Genomic DNA, 21,944 nt, shown 5'->3' with positions numbered 1-21,944 from the left:
TCCTAGGCTGACTTTGAACTCACAGAGATCCTCCTACCTCTGCCTCCCAAGAGCTAGGATTAAAGGCATGCACCACTAGTGTGTGTGTGTGTATGTGTGTAAATGTATGCGTCACCTTGTGCATCTGGTTTATGTGGGTACTGGGGAATCGAAGCTGGGTCCTTAGGCTTCACAGGCAAGTGCCTTAACAACTAAGCCATCTCTTCAGCCCTCCTTTAGTGTTTTAAAGTACGATCTCACACCATAACTCAGGCCTGGAACCCACTGTGTAGCCCAGGCTAACCCAAAACTTTTGCACCTACTTTAGTGTCCTGAGTGTTGGGATTGTAGATGTGAGCCATCAGCTTCTACTGGGACCTTTTGTGTCTCCTGTGCCCAAAGGTCTCCAGCCTGACTGCACCCTTAGCCTGCTACAGTTGCTCACCTTCTTTCTCACCTACTACCTGGTCCATCACACTTCTTGACAGGTATGTGTGTTGTCTAGCACCCCAAGTTCAAAGCTCCTCTCCACTCTAGAGCAAAGGGGCCAGTCCTAATGCTGTGCCCTGCCCTGCAGACTCAAGATGCCCAGTGAGTGAATGGATGGCAAGCTTGACACTTTATACCAACTTACAGTGTTCTCTCCAGCTTTTACAGTTTTCAAACACAAATGCCTCTTTAGTTTTATGTTCCGTTGACTAATTTCCAGAGTGCTGAAAAGCTTTTTTGTTAATCCAGCTTCATAATTGCTTTTGGGGGCAGGCATTTTCTACATTGTCACTAGGCTACAGCTGGAAGTCCTGACTCTCAGAATGTGTTCTTTTTCTGGTATATCCAGGTACTTCCCCAGATGTACTTACTATATCAGGGTTCTGCCAAGAAACAGGACCAGTATGATATATATATATATATATGTATATATAGGACACACACAACACGCGGACGGACAGGGGAGATTAATTTGAAGAAATTGGCTCATGTGATCCTGGGGTTGACAAGTTAAAGTCTGTATGGTAGCTAGACAGGGTATCAGTTGCTGCTGCTGTCTTATTCTAACTTCTGCAGATCTGGATATGGGCGCTCAGAAGGGTTTCTGTGTGTAGTCTTAAGAATTCCTTCTTTATCAGGAAGCCTTAGGCCCTCCTATATTATGGAAGATAATCTGCTTTACTAGAGTATCCGTTGATGTAAATATTAATCACATCTAAAATTATATATATATATGTATCTGTACATGTACATGTGTGTGTATATAATATATGTGTGTGTGTGTATATATATATATATATATATATATATGGTTTTTCAAGGTGGTAGGGTCTTGTTGTTGGTGGGGCTGGCCCCAAACTCATGGTGATCCTCCCCCTCTGCCTCCCCAGTGCTGGGATTAAAGGCATGTGCCACCACACGCGGCCTCACATGCATGTCTTTGATCACAGTGTAATGTGGTTTGGAGTGTTCTCTGTGTCTGATCTTACCTGCTCTCCCAGGGTTAGATTACAGGTATGTATACATGAGAGCCTTGTAGATCATCTCTGTCATGCCACTGGCTCTGCGCATAGTTCTGTGCTCATGCACCCCTCCCTCCTGTTTCCTGTGAAGCTTTTGGAGCTTCCTGGGTGATCCACACATTCCTTTTCATCTGCTCACTGTTCCTGTTAAGACCCTAGCCCATTTTATTGTCATTGTTTGCATATCTGCCTGTCCATAAGACTGATTTGTGCTCGAATCAAGCCTAGTATCCTCGGGACCTAAATAAACTGTGGGATGATAAACTGAATCTCTGTTAAAGATGTGGAGAGCCAGGCATGGTGGTGCACACCTTTAATCCCACCACTCAGGAGGCTGAGGTAGGTAGGATTGCCATGAGTTCAAGTCCACCTTTAGACTACAGAGTGAATTCCAGGTCAGCCTGAGCTAGAGTGAAACCCTACCTTGAAAAAAAAAAAAAAAAAAGAAAGAAAGAAAGATGTGGAAGTTGGGAGTGGCTTAGTGGCCCAGCAAAGCCAAAGGACACGGGTTCAGTTCCCCAATCAGTACCTACGTAAAGCCGCACGCACAGGATGACACATGCATCTGGAAGTTCATATGCAGTGGCTAGAGCCTGTAGTGTGTCCATTCTTTCTCTATATCTGCCTCTCTCTCTCTCTCTCTCTCTTAAAAAAAAAAGAAAGAAAATACAAAAGAAAAAGGTGAGGAAGTTGTATTTTATATTTCTTCTGTGGTCTTTCTTTATAGTAGAATGCAAACTTGTGCCTGAAGCACAATACAAGTGATCAATGTTCAGTTAGACTCCAAACATGTGGGGGTGTAGTAAATATTTACTTAACTTGCCAACGGACATAGTTTTGTTTAGTTTTCCATTCTGTGCCAGGTAATCTATTTAAGATTTGTTACATCAAGAAAAGCTCTTTCTGATTATAGGTGTTGATTTTGTGTATGCCTGTGTTTGCTGTACTAGGGTTCGAATCTGGGGCCTTGTATAGGCTAGGCATGTGTTTTACTCTGAACTATATCCACTGCCCTCGCCTTTTTTTTTTTCCTTATTATTTTTCAAGGCGGGTCTCTCTTTAACCTAGGCTGATCTGGAACTCGCTCTGTATCCCCAGACTAGCCTCAAACTCATGGTTGATTGCTAGTTTAACTCCCTCAGTGCTGGGATTAAAGGTGTGTACCACCACATCCAGCTTCTTTGCCCCCTTTTTACTTACTTTGAGATAGTGTCTCTCTAAATTGCCCTTGAACTTGGGATCCTCTTCCTTCAGTCTTTTAAGAAGCTGAGTTACAAGCCTGTCTCACAAGGCCTCACTGATTGTGTGTGTGTGTATGCGTGTATGTGTGTGTGTACTTCATTGTGGTATATGCACGTGTGTGCAGCTGCATATATCTTGTTGTGTACATGTGTAGAGGCCAGAGGAGACCATCAAGTGTCCTCTCCCTTTATCTTTTATTTGCCTACTTCCATGAGACGAAGTCTCTCACTGATTTTAGAGCTTCTTGTTTTTGTGAGTCCAAGTGCTTCTCTGGTCTCTGCTCCCTACAGGGCTGGGGTTATAGGCATGCATGGCTGTGCCTAGCTGTTTATATGAGAGCTGGAGAATTGAACTCGGGTGTTCTCACACCCTCTCAAGCCCCCATGTTTGTGCAGAAACTGCCCTTACCCACTGATTGATCTCTTCCCCCCAGCTGATTTATTTTTGTTCTCATTTATATATATTGTGTTCTGAGTGTAATAAAGCATGCAGGACGGTTTGAGCACTTCCTAGCTAAAATGTACAGTGTTACTGGTGACTGACTTGTCAACATTCATAATGTGAAGACCAAATACCACCTTCCTTTTTCTACTAGATGCTGACCATCTTTCTGAAGTAGAATCTCCATGGCCTGAACATTTCTTGAGCAAAATATCTGATTGATAACAAGGCAGCCACATCAAGATGGTTGGGAAACTGAAGCAGAACCTACTACTGGCCTGTCTGGTGATTAGCTCCGTGACGGTGTTTTACTTGGGCCAGCATGCCATGGAGTGCCATCACCGAATAGAGGAGCGTAGCCAGCCAGTCAGATTGGAGAACACAAGAAGTACCATGCGATCTGGCTTGGACATCAAAATCAACAAAACCGTTGCCTATCACAAAGATATGCCTTTAATATTTATTGGAGGTGTGCCTCGGAGTGGAACCACACTCATGAGGGCCATGCTAGATGCACACCCAGATATTCGCTGTGGAGAAGAAACCAGGGTCATCCCTCGCATCCTGGCCCTGAAGCAGATGTGGTCCCGGTCCAGTAAAGAGAAGATCCGCCTAGACGAGGCTGGTGTCACTGACGAAGTGCTGGATTCGGCCATGCAAGCCTTCCTACTGGAGATCATTGTCAAGCATGGCGAACCTGCCCCATATTTATGTAACAAAGATCCTTTTGCCCTGAAATCCTTGACTTACCTTGCTAGGTTATTCCCCAATGCCAAATTCCTCCTGATGGTCCGGGATGGCCGGGCATCAGTACATTCAATGATTTCTCGAAAAGTTACTATAGCTGGATTTGACCTGAACAGCTACAGGGACTGTTTGACCAAGTGGAACCGTGCCATAGAGACCATGTATAACCAATGCATGGAGGTTGGTTATAAAAAGTGCATGTTGGTGCACTACGAACAGCTCGTTTTACATCCTGAACGGTGGATGAGAACACTCTTAAAATTCCTCCACGTTCCCTGGAACCAGTCAGTATTACACCATGAAGAAATGATTGGGAAAGCTGGGGGAGTATCACTGTCAAAGTGAGTATATCTTATGCGTTCTTCTTTTTTCTTGACTGTATATTCAATTACTAAGGAAGTATATGTATGTATGTATGAATGTGTGCGTGATTTTTTTGTTTTTTTTTTTAATATTTTATTTATTTATTTGAGAGAGAAACAGTCAGATAAAGAGAACAGGCATTTCCAGGGCCTCTAACAACTGCAAATGAACTCTAGACACATGCACCACTTTATGCATCTGGTTTTATGTGGATACTGGGGAATTGAACTTGGGTCCTTAGGTTTTGCAGGCAAGTGCCTTAACCACTTAACTCTCCAGCCCTGTTTGTTTTTGAGGCAGGGTCTCACTCTGCCCCAGGTTAACCTGGAACACACTGTAACCCCAGGCTGGCCTCAAATTCACAGCAGTATATCTCTGCTGTGTGCTGGGACTAAAGGTGTGTACCACCATACCTGGCTAAATATGATAATTTTGGTTTTTTTTTTTTAGGTAGGGTCTTACTGTAGCCCAGGCTGACCTGGAATTCCAAAAGAAAAATTTTGTAGAGTTAAATAAAGGCATTGTTGTCTCTTATAGATTAAAAAAAAAGAAAGATAAGTTACAGGGACTGGGGAAATTGCTTAGTGGTTACAGCATTTGCTTGTGAAGCCTAAGGACCCGGGTTTGATTCCCCAGGACTCACATTAGCCAGATGCACAAGGGGGCACATGTGTTTGGAGTTCATATGCAGTGGCTAGAGGCCCTGGCATGCCCATTTTCTCTTTCTCTCTGTCTCTTTCCCGCTCATAAATAAAATTTATATTTTTTTAAAGAAAAAGGATAAGTTACAAAAAGAGTAAAATGATTGGCTCCCATTCAGATGGCAAGGCCAGAATTAGAACCTGTGTCCTCATCTCAGTGAGCTGGTGCCTTTTGCCTTGGCATGTTACTGCATGCACTGCTTCTTTATATCTAGATTTTACAAAAGGTGAGACAGTCTCCACAGTTTGGAAGCCTGCTGTACTCTATACAAGAAGTTCCTTAGTGACTGGAGGGATTGCTTAGTGGTTAAGGCGCTTGCCTGCTAAGCCAAAGGACCCAGGTTTGATTCCCCAAGATCCACGTTAGCCAGATGCACAAGGGGGCACACACTAATCTAGAGTTCGTTTATAGTGGCTGGAGGCCCTGGCATGCCTAATCTCTCCCTCTCTCTCTCTCTCTCTCTCTCTCTCCCCCCCCTTTCTCTGTCAAATATATATATATATATATATATATATAAAGTTCCTTAGATTGAGCACTTTTAAAACAGGGATTTTAGCATTTTGATAAATGCTGGCATTTTCGTTTCTCATGAACTAGGAGGGCACTGTGACTGATGACTTGATGTGATGACCTGATTTGGTGAGTTTTCTGTTTTGTTTTGTTTTTCAGGGCAGGTCTCAGTCTAGCACAGGATGACCTGAAACTCATTCTGTAGCTCCAGACTGGCCTCAAACTCATGGCAGTCCTCCTAACCAGGCCTCCCAAGTGCTGGCACTAAATGCATGTGTTACTACCTACAGCTTGACTTGATAAGTTTTATCCTTGTAATGAGGCTCTAAACATGGAAGTCATGGGTTTGGAGAGATGGTTCAGAGGTTAAGGCAGTAGCCTGCAAAGCCTAACAACCTGGGTTTGATTCCCCAATACCCACATAAAGCCATATCCACAAAGTGGCACATGCATCTGAAACTCATTTTCAGCAGCTTGGAGGTCCTGGTGTACCCGTTCTCTCTGTCTCTCTTCTATCTCTCTCTGCTTGCAAACAAATAAAAGTATATTAAGAAGTGGAAAACTCAGGTAGTGTTTCCTCATGAAGATAGATTAGTCATACTTAATTTATATTTTACTTTTGTTCATTTATCCAAGTGTATACTCTGCTGTAGAACAGGAAACGCTGTGCGTTGCTCATGCGTGCACTGCTTGCTTCCATCATGGACCTCATCCTGATTTTTTTTCAGTGTATGTAACCTGGACAGTAAATATTGGTTTTTGATGTTGATGACGTCAAAGGGACAGCTGTCTGCCTATACCTAAGCCTTCATCTGTTGATTATTGTGGTGAGAATTAATGATTAATTCTTACCACTACAATGGTTTGAGGCTATTTTTGGTGATGATAGCCCTACTTGCTGTCATTGTACTTTATTGCTCTTTTTTTGTAAAATAAAAATTATTTGTTTGATAGAGAGACAGAGAAAGAGAGAGAGAGATAGAAAGTATGGGCATGCCGGGGCCTCCTGTCACTGTGAATGAACTCCAGATGCATGTGTCACTTTATGCATCTGGATTATGTGAGTCCTGGGGACATGAACCCAGGCCAGCAGACTTTATTAGCAAGTGCCTGTAACTGCTGAGCCATCTCTCTTCAGCCCCTCTTTTCAAATAACAGACTATAACTTTTTGGTTTTTCCAGGTAGGGTTTCACACTAGCCCAGGCTGACCTGGAATTCACTATGTAGTCTTAGGGTGGCATTAAAATGGCTATGATTCTCCTATCTCTGTCTCCCAAGTACTGGGATTAAAGGCATGTGCCACCATGCCTGCCTTATTTTGTTGAGGCAGGGTCTCATGTAGCATAGAGTAGCCCTGAACTCACTATATAGTAGAGGATGACCTTGAAGTTCTGATCCTTCTGCCTCTACCTTTCAAGTGCTGAGATTATAGGTGCACACCACCACATTTGGCTATCTGAATGGCTTTTAATTGCCTGTATTCCTAGATAAGTATAGTTGTCCTTCTGTGTTCTGGGGTTCTGCATCCATGGATTCAGCTGTCAGTGTTGCAGTCAGAAAATTAGCAGAAAATACTTGACCAAGAGCAACTTGTAGGAAAAAAAAGTTTATTTTGGCTTAGAGACTTGAGGGGAAGCTCCATGATGGCAGTGGGAAACAGAGGTATTAGCAGAGGGTGGACATCACTTCCTGGCCAAATTCAGGTGGACAACAGCAACAGGAGACTGTGCCAAACATTGACAAGAGGAAGCTGGCTGTAACACCCATAAACCCGCCCCCAACAATACTCTGCCTCCAGAGGCTTCAATTTCCAAATTGCCATCAGCTGGGGACCTAGCATTCCAAACACCTAAATTTATGCGGAACAGCTGAGTCAAACTACCACAATGGTTCAGAAAAATTTGGAAAAAAATTTGTACTGAATATATACAGACTTTTTTTCTTGTCATCATTCCCTAATATGGTACAGCCATTTACATGGGTATTATAAATATCATAGAGATGATTGAAGATTATGAGACATCAGTAGGTTCTTTGCATTTTATATAGGGGTCGTGAGTGTCCATAGACTGTTGCATGTGGGAAGGTTCTGGAACCACGTCCCCACAGAAAGCAAGGAATGACCATACTGTATTTCAGTCCTTGTGGTTGTGTTGTGGCCCAGAAACTCTTGACGCTAGAATCATCTACTAATATCAGAAGGCATTTAGACCTGCAGGCTCTTCCAGTAAAGATGAAATAAATAATACTTAGATTTAATTTTGGTACCAATCAGTAAGAGGCCACCTTGCATATGTACTTACTATTTCTTTTATTGTTTTTTATTTATTTATTTATTTGAGAGCGACAGACACAGAGAGAAAGACAGATAGAGGGAGAGGGAGAGAGAATGGGCGCGCCAGGGCTTCCAGCCTCTGCAAACGAACTCCAGACGCGTGCGCCCCCCTGTGCATCTGGCTAACGTAGGACCTGGGGAACCGAGCCTCGAACCGGGGTCCTTAGGCTTCACAGGCAAGCGCTTAACCGCTACGCCATCTCTCCAGCCCTCTTTTATTGTTTTTTATATTTTAGTTATTTATTTGAGAGAGAGAGATGGAGAGAAAGGGAGAGAGAATGGGCACACCAATGGGCCTCCAAACTCCAGATGTGTATGTGCCACCTTGTGCATCTGGTTTATATGGGTCCTGGGGAATTGAACCTGGGTCCTTTGGCTTTGCAGGCAAGTGCATTAACTGCTAAGCCATCTCTCCATTCCTGTTTTTTATTTCCTAGGGGTGTTTTTTATATCCCTAGGGGTGTCAAAATACCATGTACTCTTGCTCCATTACCATTAACCTAGAAGGTAAGTAGTTAATATAAAGTGAAGACCATCGTTGTTTTTCTTTTTTCTTTTTGTTTATTTTTATTTATTTATTTGAGAGTGACAGAGAGAGTAAGAGGCAGAGAGAGAGAGAAAATGGGCGCGCCAGGCCTCCATCCACTGCAAACAAACTCTAGACGCATGCACCCCCGCGTGCATCTGGCTAACTTAGGTCCTGGGGAATCGAGCCTTCAACCGGGGTCCTTAGGCTTCACAGGCAATTGCTTAACTGCTAAGCCATCTCTCCAGCCCCCATCATTGTTTTTCTTCCTCCTTCTTCTTTTTTTTTTTTTTTTTTGAATTCACTCTAGTTTCAGGGTAGCCTTGAACTCAGTGGTGATCCTCCTACTTCAGCCTCTCAAGTGCTGGAATTGAAGGCATGTGCCATCATGACCAGATTGCTTTTTTTAAAAAAAATATTTTACTTGTTTATTTGACAGAGAAAGAGGGAGAGAGAGGGAATGGGCATACCAGGGCCACCAGCCACTGTAAATGAACTCCAGATGCATGCACGCCCTTGTGCATCTGGCTAACATGGGTCCTGGGGAATCGAACCTGGGTCCTTTGGCTTTGCAGGCAAACACCTTAACTGCTAAGCCATCCCTCCAGCTCACTTTTTTTCTTAAATTTAAAAGTTTATTTATTTATTTATTATGGGTGGGGAGGCGGTGAGGAGATAATGGGCACATCAGGGCCTCTAGCCACTGCAAATGAACTCCAGACACATGCTCCACCATGTGCATCTGACTTAAGTGGATACTAGAGAATGGAACTTGGGTCTTTAGACTTTGCAGGCACAAGTACCTTAACCACTAAACCATCTGTCCAGCCCCTTCTGTTTTGATTTAGGATTATTGTGCTCCTTAGGTCTTGTGGTTTATGTACTTTAGCTCTTCCTCAACTGGAGAATCGAATCTTTCCCTTTTGTTTTTTTAGTCAGATGAGCTAAGAGATATTACTCCTGGGAGCAACCTGTGTCTGACTCTGGTAGACAGTCTTCAAAGGGAAGAGAGGAGATGGAGGGCATCTTGTGGCCTGACTCTTGGCCCACCTGGACACAGCTATGCTACTATGTCTGACCTATAGACACTGCCCTCCCCACTGTTTTGTGGAAGTCACCTAAGCAAAGTCCCATAGAGTGCCATAAAATGTTTCTCATAGGCTAGCATAATTTTTTGGAAATATGTTAAACCAGACAGTGATCATTAGGAAGTTACAATAGAAACAAATTAACAAAGATGAGAAGCAGTGTGGTATTTATGAGGACATACAGGCCTTTTGTTGTTGTTTGAGAGTTCATTTCTGGCAGAAAGTGTGGTTTGAGTTGATAGGGCTGGAGTTTTAAGTGGTCTCCAAGATTTTATGCTAGGTCTTGAATTTTGTGCTATAGACAGTAGCTGTCCTACTTCTCTCTTTTGTGTGGTATCTTTTTTTTTTGTTGTTGTTTTTGTGGTTTTTTTTTTTTTTTGTTTTTTGTTTTTTTGAGGTAGGATTTCAGTCTAGCTCAGGCTGACCTGGAATTCACTAGGTAGTCTCAGGGTGGCCTCGAACTCTTGGCAATCCTCCTACCTCTGCCTCCCAAGTGCTGGGATTAAAGGTGTGCACCACCACACCCAAGTTGAACTTTTTTTTTTTTTGTCAGATATAATCTCATAAGGACTCTTGGTGAAGAGGCTCTGATTGAGGCAACATTTAATTTTGCTTGGATTTAATAATAAATGCTGAACAGAAGCTGCCACAAAATTGCAAATCATCAATTTTATTTTCAAAATAAAAACTGTTTATACTATATTTTAAATTTTATAAAAATGATAAAAATGTTCAGAGCTTGGCATTATAGTGGTTTCTGAAAACGATTTTAAAATTTTATTGTTTATTTATTTGAAAGAAAGGCAGAGAGAGAGAGAATATCAGTGCACCAGGGCCTCCAGCTGCTGCAAACAAACTCCAGATACTCTGGTTTACATGGGTCCTGGAGAATTGAACCTGGGTCCTTTGGCTTTGCAGAAAAGCGCCTTAACGGCTAAGCCATCCCTCCAGCCCTGAAAACAATTTTACTAGACAGGCACTTGAACCAACTAAGCAGCAAAGCCTAAAAACTTTTTTTTTTCCTCAAGGTAGGGTCTCATTTTAACTCAAGCTGACCTGGAATTCTCTATGTAGTCTCAGGGTGGCCTAGAATGCGTGGTGATTCTCCTATCTCTGCTTCCCAAGTGCTGGGATTAAAAGCATGCACCACCACACCCAGCCCTAAAAAGAATTTTAATGGACAGGGAAGTTTGACCTTTTTAGGCTATCTTAGTCCATTTGGTTTTCTCTAACAAAATATTATAAACGAGGTAGCTCATAGTCACAGAAATTGATTTCTCAATTCTAGGGTTGGAAAATTTAAGATCATACACTAACAGGTTCTGTGTCTGGTGAGGGCCTGTTTTCTGGTTCATAGATAATGTCTTGTGTTTGTAGGTGGTGTATATCTCATTGCTGTGACCAAATTACCTGACATAAGCAATGTAAGAAAGTGAAAAGGGCACTAGCGACTTTCCTTATTGCTGTGACCAAATATTTGACAAAAATAATTTAAGGACCGGGTGTGGTGGTGCACGCCTTTAACCTCAGCATCGGGAGGCAGAGGTAGGAGGATCGCCATGAGTTCAAGGCCACTCTGAGACTCCATAGTGAATTCCAGGTCAGCCTGGGCTAGAGTGAGACCCTACCTTGAAAAAAAACAAAAACAAAAACAACAAGGAATACAGAGTTTGTTTGGGCTAATAGGCTTATAGTTCAAGGCGATACAGTTCATCTTGGCAAGGAAGGCCTGGCAGCAGCTGTGTGAGGCACCTGGTCCCATTGCACCCGCAGGAAGTAGAGGGAGGATGGGAAGCGGGGCTGTGAAACCTCAAGCCCCCTCCCCAACCCAGATGACCCAGTGCTTACAGCAAGGCTCTGCATGCTGGTCTTTGGCTTAGTTTGGTTTAATGTACATTTAGATGGTTTTTCTGTTCAGTATTTCTATTCTGTTCAGATACTCTGTTGATTTGGAGTCTAGTCACCAAATTAAAGGGCATTTTGCTTTCTATTTGACCAAAAGTCTGGGTACCCTATGACCTAGTCATATTGGCATAAGTTAACCATCCCAGTATCTGACATTAGTTTGGGGAAATTCCTTCTTTCTTTTCTCTCTCTTTCTTTCTCTTCATTTTAGAGAGAAAGAGACAGAGAGTAAGAGAGATAATGGGTGCACCCAAGCCTCTAGTCACTACAAAGAAACTCCAGGTGCATGTACCACCTTGTGCATCTGGTTTACATGGGTTGTGGGGAATTAAACCAATGTCCTTTGGCTTTGCAGGCAAGCATCTTAACCACTAAGCCATCTTTCCAGCCCCTAGGTTGGGGAATTTCTTGGTCATTATTGCTTAAAATATCTCTTCTGCATTTTTTTGTTCTAGTTTTTGTTTTTTGAGGTGGGGTCTCAGGCTCAGGCTGGACCTGGAATTCACTATGTATTCTCAGGGTGGCCTTGAACTCTCAGTGATCCTCCTACCTCTACCTCCTGAGTGCTGGGATTAAAGGCATGGGCCACCATGCCTGGCTCAGCATTTTTTTTCTCTAGTGTTTCTGTTTACTTTTCTCATGCTTTTTGTATTTGTCTGTCTTGTTGGATATTTGTTCTCTCTTTTTACTTCCAGTCTTTGTTCTTTTTGCTTTTTTGTTTTGTTTTGTTTGTCGAGGTAGGGTCTCACTGTAACTCAGTGACCTGGAATTCAATATGTGGTCTCAGGGTGGCCTTGAACTCATGGCAATCCTCCTATCTGTGCCTCCCAAGTGCTGGGATTAAAGGTGTGCACCACCATACCCGGCTTTGCTTTTCATGCATAACATATCCTCAAGCTTGGAGCTTTTTTCTTACTAGTAAGCCCATCAAGGACCATTTTCAGTTTTGGGGTTTTTTTTTTATTTCAAGGTAGGATCTCATTTTAGTCCAGGCTGACCTGGAACTTACTTTGTAGTTCCAGGCTGGCATTGAACCCACAGCAATCCTCCTACCTTTGCCTTCTGAATGCCGGGATTAAAGGCGTGCATTACCACGCCTGTCACAACTAGCTGCATTTTATATGTGTGTGTGTGTGTATGTGTATATAGTTTAGTGGTGGTACATGCCTTTAATCCTAGCACTCAGGAGCCAGAGGTAGGAGGATTGCCGTGACTTCAAGGCCACCCTGAGACTACATAGTGAATTCAAGTCAGCCCTACCTTGAAAATAAAATTGTTTTGCTTATTTATTTGTTAGAGAGAGAATAGGTGTACCAGGACCTCTAGCCACTGCAAATGAACTCCAGATGTGTGTGCCACCTGGCTTACATGGGTGCTAGGGCATCAAACCCGGGTCCTTAGGCTTTGCAGGCAAGTGTTTTAACTGTTAATCCATCTCTCAAATCTACACATTATTTATCATTACACTGTTTAAGGGAAAACTTGGTTGTAGTTCTCTTTTAAGCCTCACAGTATTGTAAATTCCTAGCAAGTGTGTTAAAATATTTTGCTCTGTTACAGTGATGTCAGCAAAAATGGTGCAGGCAAGAAGTGTGAAATTTTACTCTTAACATAAGAGCAACTAAACAGGCCAAAAGAAAAAAAAAAGTCAGACTCAAGCTTTCTTTTCAGAACTCTAGAAACATCAAAACATCTTGGGTAGAGATTACATAAAAATGGCAGAATCAATAGGAACAGTGAAATGTGTGGCATGTAAATTACCCCAGCCCTGTTTCTCCCCGTATCAGCTGAGGCTGAATTTACAGCCGGGATCTCTGGCACTAGAGGGAAGAGAACAGACCTTCTCACAGAATTGGTGGTGTTTATTTCTAGCTTGCTCCTTGGAAGACTGGTTCAAAGAGTCATCTTTCTTCTGACTCAGTTTCATTTATTTATTTATTTATTTTAAGGGATGGTCTTGCTCTAGCCCAGGTTGACCTGGAACTCAGCGTGATCCTCCTACCTCTGTCTCCCAAGTGCTGGGATTAAAGGTATGTACCACTATGCCTGGTTTATTTTAATTTTAATTTAAGGCACAGAGGTAGGAGGATCACTATGAGTTCAAGGCCACCCTGAAACTACACAGTGAATTCCAGGTCAGCCTGGGCTACAGTGAGATCCAACCTCAAAAAAAAAGGAAGGAAGGAAGGATAGGAAGGAGGGAATTAAAATAAAATAAAGAGCCAGGTGTGGTGGCGCACACCTTTAATCCCAGCACTTGGGAGGCAAAAGTAGGAGGATTGCCATGAGTTCGAGGCCACCCTGAGAATACAGAGCGAATTCCAGGTCAGCCTGAGCTAGAGTGAAACCCTACCTCGAAAAATCAAAATAAATAAATGAATGAATGAATGAATGAATAAAAATAAAATAAAGAACTAACAGGAAATATGAAAATATGGGCTAGGTAGATGGCTCAGTGGGTAAAGAGCACTTGCCACTCAAGTGAGGACCTGAGAGGGTCTGCATTCGATCCCGATCATGCATGTAAAGATGCTGGATGTGGCTACACATACGTGTAACCCCAATCCTGTGGGGAATGGAAATAGAAAGATGCTGAGGCTCACTAGTTAGCCAGGCTGACTGAAAGCAGCAGCTCCAGGTTCAGTGAGAGACTGTCTCAAGGAAACACATGAGTGAAAGAGGAAGACACCTGACCTTCTCCCTGGCATGTGACACACATCTGCGCATACACCACAGCACACATACTATGCATGCAAACATTTTTTTTTTTAAAGTGGGGGCCTGCCTGCCGTTGTGGTGGCGCATGCCTTTAGTCCCAGCACTGGGGAGGCAGAGGTAGGAGGATCACCATGAGTAGTTACCTGAGACTCCATAGTGAATTCCAGTTCAGCCTGGGATAGAGTGAAACCCTACCTTGGGGGGAAAAAAAAAAAAAAAGAGGGGGGCTGGAGAGATGGCTTAGCAGTTAAGGCACTTGCCTATGAAACCTAAGGACCCAGATTCTGTTCCCAGAAGCCAGATGCACATGTTGGTACGTGCATCTGGAGTTCATTTGCAGTGGCTAGAGGCTCTGGCATGTACATTCTCTCCCCCCCACACACAAATAAATATAAATAAAAATTCTAAAAAGAAAAGATGAGAATAAAAGCTGGCCTTGGTGGCACATGCCTCAGATCTCAACATTTGGGAGGCTGAGATAGGAAGGTTGTAAGCTTGAGGCCAGCCTGGCATGTATACATACTGTCTCAGAAAAAAGACAAACAGCTAGCTGGGCGTGGTGGCGCACGCCTTTAATTCCAGCACTCAGGAGACAGAGGTAGGAGGATCACCGTGAGTTCGAGGCCACCCTGAGACTCCATAGTGAATTCCAGGTCAGCCTGAGCTAGAGTGAGACCCTACCTCAAAAAAAAAAAAAAAAAAAAAAAAGAGACAAACAGCTGGGGGTGGTAGCACACACTTTAATCCCTGCACTCTGGAGGCAGAGAAAGGATCCCTGTGAGTTCAAGGCCAGCCTGGGACTAAGAGTAAGTTCCATGTCAGCTTGGGCTACAGTGAGACCCTACCTAGCAAAAAAACAAAAACTAAAATAAAATAAATAGAAATTTTAAATTATAAAATTGAACAAGATCAAAATTCTGGAAATTATAAGTAGTTGACTGAAGTGGAAAATTCATTCATGGGTCCAGTAAGGGATGTGAAGAGGAGGATGAATGAATGAAATTGACAAATTTGAGGATAAATTGAACCAAATGAAAACGAACAAGCCAGGCATGATGGCTCATGCCTGCAATTTCAGTACTTAAGAGGCTGAAGTAAAAGAATTGCCACAAGTTCAAGGCTCTCCTGGGCTATGTAGTGATTTCCAGAGCAGCCCGATCTGTAGGGTATGACAGTGTCTCAAAAGAAATGAAGACAAACAACAAAGGAAATTAAAAGAGGGCTGAGGAGATGGATCTGTGGTTAAAGATGCTTGCTTGCAAAGCCTATCAACCTGGGTTCAATTTCCCAACATTCATGTAAAGTCGTGTATAAAGCCAGGCGTGGTGGCGCACGCCCTTAATCCCAGCACTTGGTAGGCAGAAATAGGAGGACTGCCATGAGTTCAAGGCTATCCTGAGACTATATGGTGAATTCCAGGTCAGCCTGGGGCTAGAGTAAGATCCTACTTCGAAAAAACAAAACAAACGAATAACAACAGCAAAAAAAATGCCTTATTTTCCCAACTTGTTGGAATTATAGGGATGTGCCTCCACCCCCAACTTAAAAAAAAAAGATGATTGTCCTGTCAGTGCTGTTCAGATCAGGGATGTATAAAATTCAGCTATTATGAAAGGCAGTTTAATTGTATTTTCATTTTGTTTTGGTTTTCTGGAGGTAGGGTGTCACTGTAGCCCAGGATGACCTCAGGGTGTCCTCAAACTTGCAGTGATTCTCCTGCCTCTGCCTCCCAAGTGCTGAGATTAAAGATGTGTGCCCCTAGGCCAGCTATAATTTTATTATTTGTAACTGCTTAAAGCTTCAAGTTATAAACATATTAGATAATTCATTTTTAATTACAAACACAAATCTGAATCTGATGATGAGTCTGATGGTGCTATAATGGATTTTAGTGAGTTTTTAAACATTTGGGTCACATATGTTATTCTTAAAGTCCAGAATGGACCTAGCATAATTGTTAGCATATTGAACCAAATTGGTTTTGTTATTGCATGCTAGAGTGCCAAAGCAGAACACATCAGCAGGGGAACTTTGGGGAAATGAAATGCCAGTGTTTTTACAGCCACTTGTAGACCATAAAAAAAGAAATCAGATTTGTTCTTTGCAAAGAACGCTGGGCTGGCCGTATACCAAGATGTTATTCCTTAGAGAAAATAAGACAGAGTGACAAAACCACACCAGAGCTGCCCTTACCTCAAAGGACCAGGGTATGGGGAGAGAAAAGGTAAACAAAGGAAGGGGATTTTTTTTCTTTTGACTTTGTGTTGAGTATTAATCTAACAAAGAAATGTTCACTTGTCAAGAATAAGAAGCAGGGCTGGAAAGATGGTGTCATGGTTAAGACATTTGCCTGCAAAGCCAAAAGACTCAGGTTCGATTCCCCAGGACCCACATAGGCCAGATGCACAAGGTGGCATATGCATCTGGAGTTCATTTGCATTAAGAAGCAGATTTTCCCAGTTCATTTATTCAGTAGGTACGAGTTGAGTTCCTTTTACCTAGTACCATTGTAGGCACTTGAAATATAACAGAAAATAAACAAAAATCTCAAACCATCCTGACATGGTGGCATACGCCTTTAATCCCAGCACTTGGGAGGCAGAGGTAGGAGGATCACCATGAGTTCCAGGCCACCCTGAGACTACATAGTGAATTCCAGATCAGCCTGAGCTAGAGTGAGACCCTACCTCGAAAAAACAAAACAAAAATGAACAACAACAACAAAAATCTCAAAATTTCAATATTGAAAAAGCCTTTGAAAGCTTGATTTCCACTGGCATCCATCATCCATTTCACTGTACTAAATCCAGCCCTTGGGTTGTAAGCTGCCTCCTCTCTGCCTGTCCACTGCATGCTCACGCTTTAATCTGGAGGAAGTAGTTTCCGTAGTGGCTGCTGTGGATCACAGTTAGTGTGGTTTGGCAGCCAGCCGGCTGTGCTGTTCAACTGAGATGTGTGGAAGAGACTGGCTTAAAAAGAGTGTCTTGGGGCTGGAGGGATGGCTTAGCGCTTAAGGTGCTTGCCTGCAAAGCCAAAGCACCCAGATTCTATTCCCCAGGACCCACATTAGCCAGATGCACAAGGGGTGCACATGTCTGGAGTTTGTTTGCAGTGGCTGGAAGCCCTGGCGCGCCCATTCTCTCCCTCCTTCCCTCCCTCCCTTTCTCTCTCTCTCCCTCTCTCTCACCCCCCTTTCTTTGTCAAATAAATACATAAACAAAAATAAAATATTTTTAAAAAGTGTCTTGCTGGGGCATGGTTGCACATACCTTTGACCCCAGGATTCGGGAGGAGGAGGATTGCTGTGAGCTCAAAGCCACCCTGAGAGACTACATAGTGAATTCCAGGTCAGCCTGAGCTAGAGTGAGATCCTACCTCAAAGACGAAACAAACAAAAGTATCTTGGCAGATTTTTCTCACCTCAATCATTTGAGGCTTTGGCTCTGACCCCATTCCTTGAGGTAGGGCAATTGTCACCCTGGGTGCTCAGTAGCATGCAAAGGCTAAACTCTGGTTTTTGGGGGAGAACTTGCTGATTCATAAGTATCTTGCTTTGCTGTGTCTGGACTGTGGATTTTGAATTATATGTTAGGTTTCAGGGAGCTTGAAGGTACCAGGATGGTGACTTAATGCCCTAGTATGCTTTGGACCACATATCTTGCTAATTTATGGGAGGACTAAAGGGATGGGGAGATTTGATGAGCTGTATATGCAGGTCATTTTCTAGAAAAGAACATCATACTGCTGGAGCACGACCATTTCCCGCTGATAACTGCCTTCACGTGCTGTAGGGGGCAGCTCCCTGTAGCATTGCAGGCTGTATGATTTCTGCTGCAAGTACTGTTCTCTGTTTTGACAGGGCAAAAGCAGTCACAAGCAGGACAGCAACAATGAGGCAAGGCTGTGTTCTAGTAAACTTTACAGCCTGCAGGGCATGGTGGCACACACCTTTAAACCCAGCACGCAGGAGGCAAAGTTAGGAGGACTGAAGTGTGTTCCAGGCCACCCTGAAACTACATAGTAAATTCCATGTCAGTCTGGACTAGAGTGAAACCCTACCTCAAAAAAGCAAAAAAAAAAAAACAAAAACAAACAAACAAACAAACAAAAAACCCAAACAAACAAACAAAAAAACCCAACTTTACAGCTTACTCAGGTGGCAGAGATAGGAGAATCACTGTCAAGGCCACCCTGAGACTACATAGTGAATTCCAGGTTAGCCTGGGGCTACAGTGAAACCCTACCTTGAAAAACAAACAAACAAACAAACAAACAAACAAAAATACTTTACAGCCAAAACAGGTAGCAGGCCAGATTTGGGCTAAAGTGCTCCTACCTATTAGTGGTTATTGTCCAAAACCTCTGAAGAACAGTTTTCTTAGATTACAGGCCCAATTTACAGGGCCCTGCACTTTGCTGTCTCATTGAGGAAGGTAAGGTAAATGCTAAAATGCTAGAGCCTATGGGAAGATGGGAAGGGTGAAGCCAGACTGCTAATTTAGAGCTAAAAAGAAGCCTTTCTGAGTTTAAGTGTGGAAGGCAGATGCACACTTGTAATCCCAGCACTTGGCAGGTAGAGACGGGAGGAGCAGTCATTTTTGGCTACCTTAGTGAATTTGAGGTCAGCCTGGGCTACATGAGACCCTGTCTATATACATCTTAACAAACAGACAAATAAATAAAATTACATAAAACCCACTCTTTCTTCATGCTGTCTATTCTCATGGATAACAATGCAGTTTATCCAGTCCTTCAAGTAAATAAAATTAACCATAGACTCCTTTTCTTCCTGTCCCACTATAGCCTACGTTGACCTGGAATTTACTCTGTAGTCCTGGATGGCCTTAAACTCACAGTGAGTGATTCATTCTCCTATCTCAGTCTCCTGAGTACTAGGATTAAGGTCATGCATCACCACTTCTGGCTCAGATTGATCAGTTCCTGGATTTTTTTTTCTAGGTAGGGTCTCAATCTAGCCCAGACTGACCTGGAATTCATTATGTAGTCTCAGGGTGGCCTCAAACTCTTGGTAATCCTCCTCCCTCTGCCTCCCAGATGCTGGGATTAAAGGCATGTAGCCATGCCCGGCAAGTCAGTTTTAAAATGTGATTGAAATTTTTCTTTCCATTTTTGTCTCATTGGATCCAGTTGAAATCTGAATCAGTGTTTAGTTCAGCATCTTACTGGATTTCCTGACCCTGGCTGCCTCGCGGTCTGCTGCTCTTCTGCAGTTAGCGCTGCATGCTGCTAGAGATAAGATGACCACACTGCTTTTGTTATTGAAACCTCTCAGGTACTTCTCATCCTTTTCTAGGTTAAACCAACTTCCCAGTCATGGTGTATAGGACTGTGTGTGGCCTCTGTTTAACCCACAGGTGTGTGTCAGAATTCAGAGTCTTGAAGTTTAGAAAGGTAACATAGTGCGGGTGTGTGCCATCATGCAGTATCTATCTACTCATTCAGTCTGTGTTCTAACCAAATTAATCTTTTTTTTTTTTTTGAAGTAGGGTCTCACTCTAGTTCAGGCTAACCTAGAATTCACTATGTAGTCTCAGGGTGACCTTGAACTCACGGTGATCCTCCTACTTCTGCCTCCCTCTGTGCTGGGATTAAAGGTGTATGCCACCACACCAGGGTTAACCAAATTACTCTTATTACATCTAAGAATATGACTGCTTATGACCAATAGAATAAAGGCTATAAATATACTGCTTTTGGTTTATGTCAGTTTTATGGCCCAGTGAGTTACAGGAAAATGCTTATTTACAAGCTGTATGGATTTCAGAATGTGGGGTGAGCACCTGTAGATAGGTAGCGGTCTGCTGGAGCTCGCTTGGCCCGGGCTCCAGTTCACACTTGCCATCCTGCAGTAAGTATTGTCACTGCTGCTTGGATCAGTCGTGGTAGGAGTGTTTATGCCATGGATATGAGTAAGTGCCACAAAATCCTGCTTTGTTCTCAGAAGCAGGTCACCAACTGTCACCAGCACAGTTCTGTGTATACCTGTTACATGTACGGCACATGGACAGGTTTCTGTCATCACAGTGAACCAGCTGTCTACTCTATGTAGAGCAAAGGGTAATGTTTTCAGAGAAGCATAAAATTAAAGAATTAAGGTGATAGTAAGCTACTTGGAAAAGCAGCTAGGGAGTCAGACACAGGTTCAGATTCTAACTTCATTATTTCCAGTATGTGACCCTGGATAAGTCATCCCCTCTGGGTTCAGTTTGCCCATTTGAGAAATTTGGACTGATAATATCTCCTAAGATATTTTTTATTTAAAAAACTATTTCGGGCTGGGGAGATGTCTTAGTGGTTAAAGCATTTGCCTGCTAAGCCAAAGGACGTTGGTTCAATTCCCCAGGACCCATGTAAGCCAGATGCACAAGGGGGCGCATGCATCTGTTGTTTGTTTGCAGTTGCTGGAGGCCCTGGTGTGCCCATTCTCTCTCTCTCCCTCTGTCTCTGTCTCTGTCTCACTCTGCCTTTCTCTCAAATAAATAAAAATTTAAAAATATAAAAAACTATCTTATTTATTTGTTTATTTACTTGAGAGAGTGAGAAAGAGGCATACAGACAGAGAGGAAGAGAGAATGGGCATACCAGGGCCTCCAGCCACTGCAAACGAACTCCAGATGCATGCACCACCTGTGCATCTGGCTTTACAGGCAAATGCCTTAACAGCTAAACCATCTCTCCAGCCCCCTCCTAAGATTTTTAAAGGTTATATATTAAGTATATGCAAAGTGACAGAAAACATTACTGTTACTGTGAGCTTTTTGTTTTTCACCTATGCAGATATGATCAAAATACCCAGTGCACACACGGAAAATATGCAGTTACATGCTTGGCTTCTCACTAGTTGTTTTCACCCTACGTGTAGATTAGAAATGCTAGAAATGCTCTTTCTTTTTTTTTAAACTCCCCACCCTTTTTTTTAATTACTTTTAGCCAGACATAGTTGTGCATGCCTTTGGTCCCAGCACTCAGAAGGCAAATATAGATGGATCCCTGTGAGTTCGAGGCCATCCTGAGACTACTTAGCGAATTCCAGGTCAGCCTGAGCTACAGCAAGACCCTGCCTCAAAATAAATATAATCCCAGCACTTGAGAGGCAGAGGTAGGAGGATTGCTGCGAGTTTGAGGCCAGCCTGAGACTACATAATGAATTCCAGGCCAGCCTGGGCCAGAGCGAGACCCTGTGTGTGTGTGTGTGTGTGTGTGTGTGTGTGTGTGTGTGTGTATATATATATATATATATATATATGAATGAATGCATGCATGATACATAGTTTGCAAGTAGAGAGAGAAGAGAGACAGAGAGAATGGGCCCACCAAGACCTCCAGTCACTGCAAATGAACTGCAAATGCATGTGCCTTTTTTGTTTATCTGGCTTTATGTGGGTACTGGGCAATCAAACCTGGGCCATCAGGCTTTGCAGGCAAGCACCTTAACCACTGGGCCATCTCTCCAGCCCTAGATATGCTCTTAAAAAGATTAATAAGGGCTGGAGAGATGGGTTAGCAGTTAATGCACTTGCCTGCGAAGCTTAAGGATCCATGTTCGATTTCTCTCCAGATCCTATGTAATCCAGATGCACAAAAGGTGAAGCAAGTACAAGGTCATACATGCCCACTTGGTGGCTCAACCATCGGGAGTTTGATTAGTGGCTGAGGCCCTGGCACGCCAATTCTCTCTCTTTCTTTCTGTCTGTGCCTCTCTCGCTCTCTCTAAAAAAATAAATAAAAAGGATTAATAATAAAAAAATTAAAAATGATTAATAATAGCCAGGCATGGTGACACATACCTTTAATTCCAGCACTTAGGAGGCAGAGGTAGGAGGAGCACTGTGAGTTCAAGGCCAGCCTAGGACTA

At 43.0% G+C, this 21,944-nt stretch overlaps 1 protein-coding gene across 4 annotated transcripts in view; it reads left to right on the top strand.

Moving 5' to 3' along the window:
* The window catches only part of Tpst1 (tyrosylprotein sulfotransferase 1), a 102,622-nt gene that overhangs the window by 41,610 nt on the left and 39,068 nt on the right, over positions 1-21,944 (top strand). For all 4 annotated transcript variants that reach the window (XM_045143372.1, XM_045143370.1, XM_045143371.1 and 1 more), the window contains one exon: positions 3,328-4,261. In XM_045143372.1, the coding sequence (XP_044999307.1) occupies positions 3,417-4,261 (845 nt within the window). In that variant the 5' untranslated portion in view covers positions 3,328-3,416. The remainder of the gene's footprint in view (positions 1-3,327; positions 4,262-21,944) is intronic.

Source organism: Jaculus jaculus, chromosome 2 (genome assembly GCF_020740685.1).
Source record: "Jaculus jaculus isolate mJacJac1 chromosome 2, mJacJac1.mat.Y.cur, whole genome shotgun sequence".
NCBI classification, from domain to species: Eukaryota; Metazoa; Chordata; class Mammalia; order Rodentia; family Dipodidae; genus Jaculus; species Jaculus jaculus.
This window is presented reverse-complemented; position numbering and strand designations above follow the sequence as displayed.